Raw genomic sequence first — 13187 nt, 5'->3', positions numbered from 1 at the left:
GGCCAGCCGCCTCCCAGCACCTCAGCACCTCACACAATTGCAGCCCACTTCTCTCCGTGGGTGGTAATAGGACTGAGGTGAGGATGGTTGGCTTCCATTAGAGTAATGGGAGGTGGGTGGCTGGCGGGATTGGCGGATTGGCGTGTGGCAGAGGAAACCCAGCAGGAGGAAGAGGAACTCACAGCTGGGAATCCTGGAGCCCCAGCATCCAGAAGAGAGTCCTCCCTTGGTGCCTGCTGCATCTCCGTCGCCTCGACCCTGTTTCCAGGCAGTCATCCCAGCATACCCACGTCTGTGAGACAGATGTGATGTCCATGTGCACATAAGGACTCATGGCAAAAGGACCCCAGCCAGTGAAATCTAGTAGCAGAGTCAGGTCCAACTCCAAGGCCTCATCCCCCTAGAGCTCAAGGAAAATCCATCTAGCCATTTCATTTGGTCTTAAATCACATATATTTCCTTTTGAAAGTCTAGTGGATGCAGAAATAAAAAGAAAAAAATGAAAATGCTCTCTAATCATACAGTATGAACTACTGATAATATTTAAATGGACCACCTTCTACCATTTTGTTTAGGGAGGAGGGAAAAGAGGAGGAAGAGGAGGAGGAGGAGGTGGAGGAAGAGGAGGAATTTGTAGCCTGCATCCTCCTCTGGTCTGCAGGTTTATAGTTCCTCCAGGAACTTCGGTCCTAACCAGGCTTCCCTGGTCCTACCCTGCCTGCCTTGGGTAGTGACTTCCAAGCCTTACCTGGTAACCAGCTGACCAGCGATGCCTACAGCAGGTCCTAGAGATCTGCGGGATGCTGAACCAACTCAGTACCCTCAAGGCGGGATCGTTCTGGGAGGACTATCAGGCAGAGGTCCTGCACTGGCCTGGGGAAACCCCTAATTCACCCACCGCCAGCCTTCACCCAGCTGGCTGTAATGGGCCTGAAGTGGATCAATGGGCCAGCTTGTGTTTACTAGACAATTACAGTTTTCACATGCCTGTTCCTGTAGTCACTGAGGCCCAGAGGCCGCCTGAAACCTATCTCACCCACTGATTTAGACCAGCCAAGGGGGCCATCCAGGCCACACTGCTGGGGCATCTTCCCATGACATCCTTCAAGATACCTGGGGCAGTCCCCTAGCCTGCCAGTCCCCTGGCCCTGGAGCCTCAGTGTCTGCACACCAGGGAGGCAATGTATGGCAGAGGAGATAAAAAAGAAAAAAGGACCCCTCCTTCGGGGATCCTGCAGTGCCCTGCCCTGACACGGCACAGCTGACGTTCCCACGAGTCCTTAGGTGGAAACTTAAACCTCCCATGTATAGACTACAGGACTCAGTGGGTCCTGCAGAAAGTGGGGATAGACCAGAGAATCCTAGCCCTGCTCCTCGCTGGGACTTCTGAGGACCCTAGGGACAGCATCCATCTGGGTCTGGAGCCATGGAAAGGGTCGAGGAGGACCGGGTCTTAGAGGGAAAGAAATCTGACCCTGAGAATCTGTGAAGCCTCTCCCTCTTGGTCCCACTGAAAACCCATTCATGGACTTCCAGAGCAGAAGGAACCGTACCCCAGGAGTACCTTGGGGTTCCCACAGTGCTTGTCATTGGCACAGATGGCCCCCTTTTCTAGTGAAGCTGTTTTAATTTTATTTACTGAAACTGCCTGATGCAAATTTTTCCAATGTTCTTTTCTGGTTTCCACGAGCACCATCCTCTCCTTGAAGGCCTGAAGAGTCTTCCACACCTTCCTGAGCTCTGTCTCATTTCCCTCTGAAAGGCACTTTTACTACTTCATCATCATTTAACCTATCGCCTATCCATAAAAAAATAATTTATAAATTCCACAATGACACCCAATGTTAGACCAAAAATAAATAAATAAAAATCTTTTTATTAAAAAAAATCAAATCAAGAGTTGGAAAAAAGAAATCGTTTATAGCAAGACTGGTTTAATCGTATAAGGCATTCTGATTTCCTTTTTAAGAGGATAAGATGCTTTGAGACAGGAGGCGTCTAGAGATCTCTTTTAAGATCTTTTAAAAGGACAGACAAACAGTAGACATGGTGGCAATATGCCTGTGATCCCAACATACCAGAGGCTATGGCAGGGTCATCAATAGTTCAAGGCCAACCTGGACTACAAAAGAAACATTAATAAGACAAAGACTGTTGATGAGGAGATGGAGAAGGCCGGTGTGTGCAGCTGCCCTGGCAGGAGGAACAGCCAGAGGACTAAAGAGAATGTCTGTCCAGTGTTGTAAAAACTTGGGGCAGGAGGGGCAGGGACTCCACTGGAAGAGGCTTGTCATCTCCATTCCAGCTGAGGAAACTCGGGCTGATGGACGCTGGGGCCCTCCGAAGTCCAGAACTTTTACCAGCACAAGAAAGGGGGCATCCCCTCTCTGTGCCTCCATTTCTTCAGCACGGTCTGAGGGATGCATTGTCAAATCCCAGCTTTGTCCTGGATTTAGACATTCTTCTGCTCCACATCCAAGGACTCATGTGATCCAAAGAGGGCTGAGGAGGTTGGCTCTCACCTTCATCTTCATGAGAAGTGTCCCGACCCAACATCAGCTACACACTTCTCAGTACGGAACTGGCAGCCTGGGTATCCTCCTGACCGACCTTGGGAAAGAACTCTGTATCCCCTTGAAGAAGATGGGCCAGGAGGGTAGAGTCTGTCAGAGGTGAAGACCAGAAGCCATTCAAAGGCAGCAGCAGCCAGTGGTGGCTGTGAGGCCTGCTTCTTTTACTCATGCTTGAATGTGTCAGCTGGGTTGGACCACAGGTACCAGCACCCACACAGCCCCGTGAGCTCTCAGTGTGGTCATCATGTTCTGTGTCCGTGCCAAAGAAGGCTTAGGGAGTCAGTGAGAGCTCCTTGAGTCCCCAGGGAAGCGATCTTACCAAAAATATTTGTAGGAGATTTATATATCTTAACAGCATGAGTTGGCTAATTCATGATGGAAAATCACCTTAGTGAGCAAGATTCTGTTTGTACATTACTAAAAACATGAGTCCCCTTTCCCCTCCAGGGATCAAAGGATGGTTCCCAGGGGGTTTTGATGCCCTCCAAAGACAAGGGTATAGTGAAGTGCTCAACAGGAGGGAATGGATGCAGGGAGACTTCATGATGGTTCAGTGTGGAGCAGGTGACAGTGATGAGTAGAGTAAATTCAAATTCAAACTTAAATTTAGGCATAGTGCTTACAAACTTCACCTCCGTTAAGGGACTTAATGGGTCTCACCTTCGCCAGTGTGGATGCAGGGACAGCAACAGCTCTCACCTTTGGGATATTTGGGGGGCATTAAATATGTTAATGAGGTGGGAAAATGCCTGACATGTCCTAAGAACTCAGTGGATGTTAGTTTCTTGAAAGCTGGACTTCCTAGGAATAGCTTGATGGTAGAATATTTAACAAGAACACGTGAGACTCTTGCTTCTACTCCAGCACATGCGTGCGCGCGAGTGCACGCACGCGCGCGCACACACACACACTCAAGGGGTCGGGGAGTGAGATTTTCAATACAACTGAGAAGTGTTTAGATTAACAGCCAGGGGTGGACCAGTGGAAGACCACTTGAAGTATGCAGGTGTATTTTGGCTCACAGTTTCAAAGGCTGTAGTCAATGGTCATGCGGTTCCATTGTTTCTGGGCCCCATATGGTAGAGGGAATACATGATGATGGAAGTTTCTTATTTCAATGCAGTCAGGAAGGAGAGAGATAGAAGGAGAGATGGCCTCACAGGGAAGAAAGAGAACAGAGAAGAGGAGAAAGGGTTGGGTATCACTATCCCTCTACAGAGCACACCCCAGTGCCCTGACTTCATCCCACCAGACTGCATGTCCTAAATGTTCCTTTCCTTCCTAGTAGAGCCACATATTAGCAACCAACACATGGTTTGGGGGAGCACTTAGGCCAAAATTTTAACAGTCACTGTGCTGGGCCCCTCAGACAGAGCTTTCTTCTTCTTCTTCTTCTTCTTCTTCTTCTTCTTCTTCTTCTTCTTCTTCTTCTTCTTCTTCTTCTTCTTCTTCTTCTTCTTCTTCTCTTCCTCCTCCTCCTCCTCCTCCTCCTCCTCCTCCTCCTCCTCCTCCTCCTCCTCCTCCTTCTTCTTCTTCATGGCAGGACAGTTCACCAGGAGGGACTCTCATCCAAAGAGGTCTGTTCTCACTGTGGCAAATTCAGTACTGGCTGAAAAGAGCCTGATGTTCAAAACAGACTGAATGGATGGTCTTACTTAAGACAGAAATCATAAAAAGGATTGTCTCAGATGATTGCCATGCAACTAGAGCAACAGATTTGGGGGATTTTCTAGACATCAGGCAGGAGATGGAACGTTTAAGCCAGACCTGGGCTGTCACCATGGAAGCTATGATGATATAGAGAGCCAGGCATTATATCAGAAAGGTCCCCTTGCCAGCTCAGAGCTTGCCTGTCTGCTCCTAGGAGAGGAGATATTAATTTAATCTCAGGAGTGAAGGGTTTATGGCTCAGTCCTGCCCCACAGCTGCTGAGCAGGCTGGGTTCTCTGAGGCTTCCTCCCAAAGTCAATATGTAGTGGAGAGGCTCTGGCTGGTGCTCGTCACCTCTGATGCTGCGCAAGCTGGCAAGCCTTCCTACTAGGACTGTGGGAAATCATGGGGCCAGTCTGATAGCTTAACTTGTTCTCTACTGGAGCAACGAAAGCCAGCAGGACTCTAGAAAAGCCCCGTGGGAGGAAAGCTAGGAGGGGCTCCAGGGATGCCATAAGGAGTTTTGCTCCACAGTCACTGAGAGTATTTGAAACAACATTTACTCTACCCGTGATGCTGCTATACTCACCTGAGTCCTTCAGTAATTACCTTCCATAATAACCACCAAGAGTAACACTTCAGGTTTCCAAAGGTTTCAGTTCATCGTGGAGGGGACAGCATAGCAGAACAACTTCACAGCAGTGGAAGCTTGTGGTAGGGGTTGTCCAAATTATGGAGAGCTATGGAGCAGAGAAAGAGGCAGGAAGCAGAGGCTGGATATGACCTCCAAAACCCTGCTCCTAGCGACAATTCTGCAGGCTGGGCCCTGGCTCTCCCAGTATCCAGAGCCTACTAACTCGGTTACTTTGACTGCTCTTCTGACAAAGTACCTTGATAAAAGCAACCTAATTTGAGGTTAAGGTCTGCCACAGCAGAGAAGTCGCAGCAGTGGGAGGTCGAGGCGGCAGCCATATTGCAGCCGCAGTTGAGAAAGAGAGAAACTCAAATGTGCATTCAACTTACTTTCTCCATTCCATACAGTCTAGAACCCCAACCCAGAGAACAAAGAGTGGATCTTCCCACCCCAGTTGCTCTAACAAAATAGTCCCCAACAGTCCTGCCCAGAAGTCCCACCTCCCAGTTGATTCTAGAATTCACTACATTGACAGCTGAGAATAACCAATCACCACAGCTCCAAAAACAATACCACCAGCCAAGGGCTAAGACCTTAGATCATGAGTCTGGGGTGTCACATACCAAGCGACAGTTTTCAGCAAGTCCGTAGTCCATGTCTTCCTGTGGCATGTGGTCATACTGAGCCTGTGAGCAGCTTCCTTCCTTGGAACTAGCTCAGGGACAATGACGAAGAAGCAAGGTGGGTGGCCAGGGTTGGGACAGGACAAAGGCACAACGATGGGACTCTACAGAGGTGGGAAGACACAACCCTGCCCTGTCTCATGGATGAGTCACGAGCACGAGATTTGGGCAGTCACTCTAACAAGCCCTATGAGGGTTCCTTGTGGATGGACAATTACATTTTCAGCCTCAAAACGCGGGGGTCACACACAGTCCTAGTGCAGCTGGACATTCTAAGTGTTGCCCAGACCAGCTTTGACATTATATTAGGGTACATGTATGTTCAGGGAAGGTTCTGGAGGCTCATCATAAGACTGAGGGAGACAAGGGTGTCAGAAGACAGGAGCTTCCTAGAGGACTGGCTAACATGAAGCAAGACAATGTCAGTTCACAGCGCTCCTCAGCTGTCTACCATGATTTGAGAAACTGAGTCCCACCTCCCAGTTGATTCTAGAGTTCACTACATTGACAGCTGAGAATAACCAATCACCACAACTCCAGAAACAATACCACCAGCCGAGGGTGGCAAAGGGCAGAGAAGAGTCTCGGAACTCATTTCTAACATCAGAACTACATCATGCTTGTGGAAACATGGCATGCTTGTCAACATGAAGACATCATACATGAGACAGTTAGGTTCGGGTTGGGGTCTAGAAAGATATTGTCCATAGGAGACTGTGACAAGCGTCCTGGGACCCGGCAGATGGTGATGGCTCTCATTGCATGTATAAAACAGGAACTGCCAGCTCACCACCAGGCCAGCATCTCTGACCACCTCTATGATCTCAGAATGATAAGGTGATGACTGGTGCTCAAACAAGAAGCTACTCTCACTTTGATAGGAAGCCCTGGAGACAAAGCAAGCTCAACAGACCCTTGTAAGACAGCTGTAAGGCCAAAGCTTGTATAAGGCCAATAGGAAAAGCAAATAGCATCTCAACTAGGGCCTAGGGAGCTGGTGGGGTGGGGCAGGGCTGTCACCACCAGAGGGGCTGTGGCTTGAAATGAAGGACCCCTCCTAGGGCTTCTATGGTAGACCTAACTTCCAGATTGGGTCATGGCAGTCAAGGATCTATGGGCCAGGGAAGCTTGTGTTAAATGGTCCCAGGAAGACACAGGAGGCTTCTGCATAGGGATCTGGGGTGTGCTGAGGGTTGTGAGCAAGAGCTGGGGTGGGAGAGTATGGCCTCTGGTGGGGCACAAGGCTCAAGAACTAGAAAGTCAGCTTCTCTTTCCTTCCAGATATTGAGGCATCTTGTCTAGAATGCTGCTGCATGGTGACAAAGCAGAGTCCACTAAGAGAGGGTGATGTCCCAGTGCCAGAGAGCACAGAAGGAAGAGAGGCCAAGCCTGGCCTTGTTCTGCCCATATTGTGTAGGATTTTTCAGCTTTCTCCCCAACTTTGTTCTTGTCTGTCACTAACACTGGTCTTCTCTAGTCTCAGCCCTTCCCTGGTCCCATTTGGGGCCTGAGAAGACCTTTGGCTTCCTACGCTCATTATGGCCATCTAAAACTACTCCATTGATTCAAAGAAAGGAGAAAAAAGAAATGTGTTTTAGTAAAGGATAAAAAATCTTGAGGGGTTGTGAAGTGTGCTGTTAGCTTTTGTCTAGAAAATGCTTTGTTTCTTTGTCCCAGAGGAGCTTTGGGAATGAGTGGCAGAATCGGGAATAATCTAATGTGGGTGTCCAGGCCCTCGGGAGGGGCCTCGACACAAAAGGGGAGTCCTTCAGCTTTCAAAACCCTTCCAGCAAGGTCTGTGGTAATTATTGTTGTAACTACTGCAGTGGTATGAAAATATACACATATGGCCCTTGTAGAGGACAGCATCTGCTGCCACCGACCCCTGGGGTCTGTGTGCTTCCTTATTACCTCATCCCAACAGTGTGCAAGACTGCCAGGCAAGTTAGCCTCTGCCTAGGGAAAGTTGGTCCCCTCTCCAAAGCCCCCATTTCCTCTCCTATTTTCAAGTTGCCCCTGTCTCCTCTAGTTCCTGAAATTGCAAAGTATGATCTACTAGGGGCTCCTAAGGAGCCGAAAGGGGACTGTCCCTTCCCAAGTAGAGCTTTATGGACACAGTTTATTTGTGAGTTCACTCCATCTCCATCTGATCTGGAAGGGAAGCATTCACATCCCCATTTTTTTTTCAGATGAGAGAGCAGGGCATTGGGTATCTGGCTGCTCAGGAGCAGAAGCAGGAACCTTACCCTTCTCAGGCTTTCTGATCTTTGATTAAGCATTCCATCAGCACTGAAGATAATGACGAGTTTCTGCACAGTTATGTATAGCTTTTTCTCTAAGCATCTTCCCTGTGTCTCCAGAGACACCTGCAGCCCTTGGCACAGAAACTTCTCTGTGACCATTGCCCCGAATGAGTATTCTTCTTGAATGCATGCATAAAGTCCAGAAAAGAGGAGGAGCAGCAAGCTATGCCTCCACCTCGAGTTTGGTCTGCATATTGTGACCTTCATGTGATGACTTTTTACTTACATTGCAATTGGGTGACTTCCATAGGGATATGAGGGACATAGCAGAGGCAAAGTCCAAGTGCAAAAAGTCCACTAGTCTTAGACAATCTGTTATAAGCATTAGGGGTAGGAGGAGTCCCAATGGATCTCAATGGACTTTTAATTGTTTTAGTTGGTCTTGTGGACATTCCTGAGGAGGATGACTTGGGGAGATACTCTAGTGCTAATGTAGTTTGTGGTAGGGACAATAGAATCCATGGCCAAAATGAATCTCCCATAGCAACTCTCAGTAGATGGGCAAGAAACCAATCCTTGGGAAACAATTAAAATACCACATACCAAATCATACTCTGTGCCCTTAGAGAAGTAGTGAAGATGAAGCAATATGTATCTACCCACCTGTCCATTCATCCATCCATTAACATTTATTATACACATCTTATGAGCCAACCCGACATAATAAGTACCTGTAATTTAAAGGTGGGTTCACTAGCATGGAAGTCTAGTGCAGAATAGAGGCACACTTATAAATAATTAGAATGTTACTACTGAAAGAAAATCAAATGTCAAAATGTACCTGTTCAAAGTAAGAAGCGGGACATAGAAGGAAGATCAGCTCTTCCCACAGGCACTAGTTGAGTCCTAAAATAGTTAACAAGAAGGAGAACGGTGTGGGCAAAATGGTCATTCAGGAAGAGAAGTATCCTATGAGATGCACCATGACCTGAGAGGGCTCGGCAGACTTGGTGATGGTACGGATGAGGGGAGAGGTCATTCACTGGGCTAATTATGAATGGACTTCTTCCCCCAGCCCTGGAATCCTGGGCAGAGTATCCCTCATTTCAGGAAGGTGGTTCTGACAATGTACACAGTGGACAGCATGGAGAAGTCACAAGAAACCCAAGGAGAGATTTATCTATGCCGACATAGGCCGGGATGGGGCATGCACAGTAGACATCTAGTGACCCTCAAATCATAGGCTAATTTCCCATCACCTTCTTCACATGTGATGTTTAGTTCTGACACATGGGTCATCTGTCATGTGTGATGGTCCTTTGAGCAACTGAATGTTGCCTTTTCAAGTGGGTTCCCACGACCACTCACACGCTAGCAATGTTAAGGGCAAGGGCATCATATCTGGGCCCAAGGGAGCTGAGATCACCTAGACATCCATTAGACTCTTAGAGGCAAAACTATAAGGAAGCTATTTTGTTTGCAGAATGAGTGTATGTCTCCCATTTACAGAACCCCTGTTACAGCTAGGCTGTCTAGAGCCTGACCCATTAAGGAGCTGCAGAGACACAGCCTATGCCCTGGAAGAAGCATTGTTCTGGGTTTAAATATAAGGGAATATACACCTAAGATCACCACCTCTAGGTTGGAGTAGTTAGTCCTCCATCTGCAATAGCTTAACATGATAGTTCCAAATGAAAATCCCAGCATTTCTTTAAGTATCTGTCTAAACAGGGCATAGGGCCCATTCTGCTGGTGCTTAGACACAAAATAACAGTTCTGAGTATGGAGAACTCTTCTGCTCCGTGGCCAAGGGTCCAATTCACAGGTTGACACAATGGACTCTGGACAATGCCCATCCAGGGAAGGTCACATTGTGTTAGGTACCACCAAGGAGTCTGCACAGAGGCAGTGAGCAGAGAGGAGCCAACATGCCCCAGGTGACAATGTTCAGAACCAGGAGCTCTTCTCTGTGCACAGAATAGGGATCAGGTAAGCCTCAAGGAAGCCACTGGAGGGCCGGTAAGGCCGTATGTTATATGGAGAACCTTATTATTCAGTTTTGTGAAGGCTAACAGAAAACCAAATGTGGGGAAATGGCTTCTAGTTCAGAATAGCTCACACTGTGTGATTCTGGCTCAGAAACAAGCCATGCCCTCTATTTATTAAGGCCCAAGTGTGCGCTAGGCAGTGGATATATCCTTATCTGTTCCTTACAGCAAAGCCTTGCAAGGTACTTATCCAGTCTGTAGATGGACAGATAAAGTTGCAAAGAAGGTGGCTAATGGGCCAAGGACACATAGACAAGAACAGAGCAGAATTATAATTCATATTTCCTGATAGTGAAGCTATGATCATCTCCCTCCACTATCTAATCTTGACTGCGTTGGAAAGAGCAGTTCAGGTGGCTCATGGCCAACTTCCCATCATCCTCCCATAGGTGAGCCCAGGGAAGGAAGGCAAAGCCAAGATTTATCTACCAACCTACAGCTTCATGGGCAGAACACAGGCATCAAAAGATAACAACTCCACGAAGCCTCTTGACAGGCACAGGTCAACTGCTAAAAATAAATGTCTATGTAGCCCTGAGTGGTGCCCAGTCCCCTAAAAGATCAAGTAGCTCTGGCTGTCAGGACCAAGACCGAGGCAGGGACAGGCTGGAGAAAAGAAGGTAAGCGTGTGCTTCTGCCCAGCCCTGGAGGCAAGGTGACATATTTGTGGGTGAGGGACATTTCCATACACTTAGGAGTAAGAAGAGACATATGCTATAGCAAGAGGTGTTGAAGTAGAATGGCCAAAAGAACTTTCTAGTGACTGTAGTGAGAAAACATGGAAGATGTCTAGGCTGCCACACCCCAACATGTGGCTTGTCCGGAGGCCACACAGGGAGTGATAGACTGGAGTGCTATGTTGTGGAGCAATGCTCCTGTGGCTGAGGCACACCCATGAGCTCTTCTTCATCTGTGGACATAAGGAAGGCTGGGACAGCTGGGAGAGAGAGATGGGGGTCCTTCACCCCACCTCTGGGGGTTGGGAGACTCTATAAGGAGTATCTGTGTTCCTCAAGGCCAAGGAAAGCACAGGAAAGGTCCTTCTAGCAGAGTTTAGAGGACCTTTCGGGGAGCAGTCTTGGAAGAAGTAACTCCTGAGGTTTCGCAGCTCTCCGGTGCCAGGGCCACCCCCTTCTCTGGCCCCCTGCTCCTCCTCTGTCACAGTTGAACAGGTGTCCCTGTATGACCCCAAGGTCTCCTCCAATCCTGACTTTCTATTGCTGTCTGCTGCAGGAGTGTCCTGCAGACCCTTGGTTCACTTCATGTCATACATCAGTAACTGTGTGCATTTATCATCTGCTCAGCTCTCAGCAGGGAGAGAAGAATCAAATAGAACCCAGGTCTTGGCCTCTAGGAAGGGACAGCGTAGAAAGAAGAGTTCACTCAGCACGTAGCCTGTGCTAACCTCCTTATACACTAGACCCCTGTGATCCTCGCTGGAACTCACTGAGGTCAGAATTGACCTTATATCCATAGACTCTTGTGTTCCTTATTGTAACTCACTAAAGTCAGTATTAACCTTGGTTATGCAGACAAGAAACCCCAGACTCAGAGGCAACATGACCAGCGCCACACAGTGAAGGCTGGGCTGGAGCCGGCTGTTAACTATACCACTGTTCTCCATTGTGCAGTATACAGCGACTCTCTGAGGACAGCTCTGTGTTCTAAGACAGAGCAGGGAAAGCTACAGTCATCCTGAGGAGCTTCTTAGAGAAGGACTTAGCTCTAGGCCTTGAAGTAGAGCACAACTTGGAGGCTAGTGGAGAAAGAAGCAGCCCAAATTACTAACTCCGGATCTTAAGGAAGGCAAGAGGAAGGCAGTAATAGCTGACCCAGCTAGGGGCTCCATGGGAGGAAAGCATGGGGAGCTAGCAAAGAACAGAGGCCTCTCTAAGCTCCCTCCTCTCCAGAGGCCCAGCCCCAAGCTTGGCCTCTGATATCACTCCCTAAAAGCCGTTTAAAGATATAGCAAGTTCCAGTAAACCTCCCAAGTGATGTCTGGCCATGGACCCAGACCGGTGACGACCACAGGGGCTAGCACTGTGTTCACAAGCCAGGCAGTTTGAAGGTGTGCAGTAACTGGACCTTTCCACGTCCCATGAAGCCTGCACAGTTAGCATGGCCATTTCCAGACCGGGAGCAGGTGGCAGGTCATTTAAGTTACCAGCCAGGCTAGCCGAGATGCTAAGACGAAGATCCCGGATGTGATGAGCCCTGTCGCTCTTCACCATTCTGCTTCTGTTCTGACTCCTAGCCCCAGGTGCTCTCTCTACCTAGTGTACCCTCCAGATCTCAGGTTAACCCTGCCTGTGACTCTTTCCAGTCATAAGAGCCCTTCCTTAGAGGGGCAGCAGGAGATATCCCATGAGCCCCTCCCACTGGAAAGGACTAGCAGCAGGCAGGTCAGGCCACATGCGCCATCCTCCTCTCCCCCAACCGAGCGCGTTGCCTTCTGTTCACAGTGATGGCTCCTGTGCCCAGGCCGGTGGGGGCATGGAGGACTCCGTGGTGGCAGCGGTGGCAGCCGGCAGACCCAGTGCCCATGCCCCGAAGGCTCAAGCCCCGGAGCTACAGCAGGAGGAGGAGCGGCCAGGGGCGGTGGGCTCCCCACGGGCTGGCCCCCTCCGCGCGGCCTCCCCTGGCCAGCAGCAGCCTGCCCTGGCGACGGCGCTCTGCTCCCACACTCCTGCTGCCTCCGAGTACGAACTCTCCCTTGACCTAAAGAATAAACAGGTACCCAGGGCCTCCAAGGGGGGGTGTGGGGAGGGTGGTTGAAGGGCCCTGCCTTTTGGGGACTGTCCAGGATGCCAGGGACCCGCAGGTACAATTTCTATGTATCTCCCCAATTGCCCTTCCCTAGAGACCAGTTCCTCAGGAGGCCATGCTTAACTCCCTTCCTGGACTTTGTGGGGGCAACCTTCGCACACTGTAGCACTCTGCCTGTAGCTAGTGTATCCAGGGGCTCTGTCCTTTACAAGATGTAAATCTCTAAACAAGCATCTGTCATCAGGGGCGTCCTCACTTCCACTTTACCCAGAAGAAATAACTTTATTTCCATGCCTTCCAGGGGAAAGCCCAATTCTTACGCATCACTAGCAAAATAGGGTACAAAGTCGGTGCCTATACATAGACTGACAGAATGACCAAGGCATTGCCAGCATTCAGGATCTCCCCTCAGGGAGAGGGACACATGCTTAGAGGGAGACGCAACCATTAGAGTTAGAAAACAGATTTAAACCTGGAGAGGTAGATCTGGGGTCCAGTCCTCATGGTTTCCTGGAATGCCCTGGAAACACTCTGGGTATTGCTTTTCTCGTCGCGAGATTGGGCACTAGGCCGTCAGTTCCTGCCAATAG

The 13187-nt window shown here is 49.2% G+C and overlaps 1 protein-coding gene across 2 annotated transcripts in view; it reads left to right on the top strand.

Moving 5' to 3' along the window:
* Positions 1-13187, top strand: part of Iqsec3 (IQ motif and Sec7 domain ArfGEF 3) — a 94967-nt gene that overhangs the window by 32618 nt on the left and 49162 nt on the right. For both annotated transcript variants that reach the window (XM_052172653.1, XM_052172654.1), the window contains exon 3: positions 12294-12564. In XM_052172653.1, the coding sequence (XP_052028613.1) occupies positions 12294-12564 (271 nt within the window). The remainder of the gene's footprint in view (positions 1-12293; positions 12565-13187) is intronic.

This window comes from Apodemus sylvaticus, chromosome 2 (genome assembly GCF_947179515.1).
Source record: "Apodemus sylvaticus chromosome 2, mApoSyl1.1, whole genome shotgun sequence".
Classification (NCBI taxonomy): domain Eukaryota; kingdom Metazoa; phylum Chordata; class Mammalia; order Rodentia; family Muridae; genus Apodemus; species Apodemus sylvaticus.
Note: the sequence above shows the minus strand (reverse complement) of the source record. Positions and strands in the feature narration are given on the sequence as shown.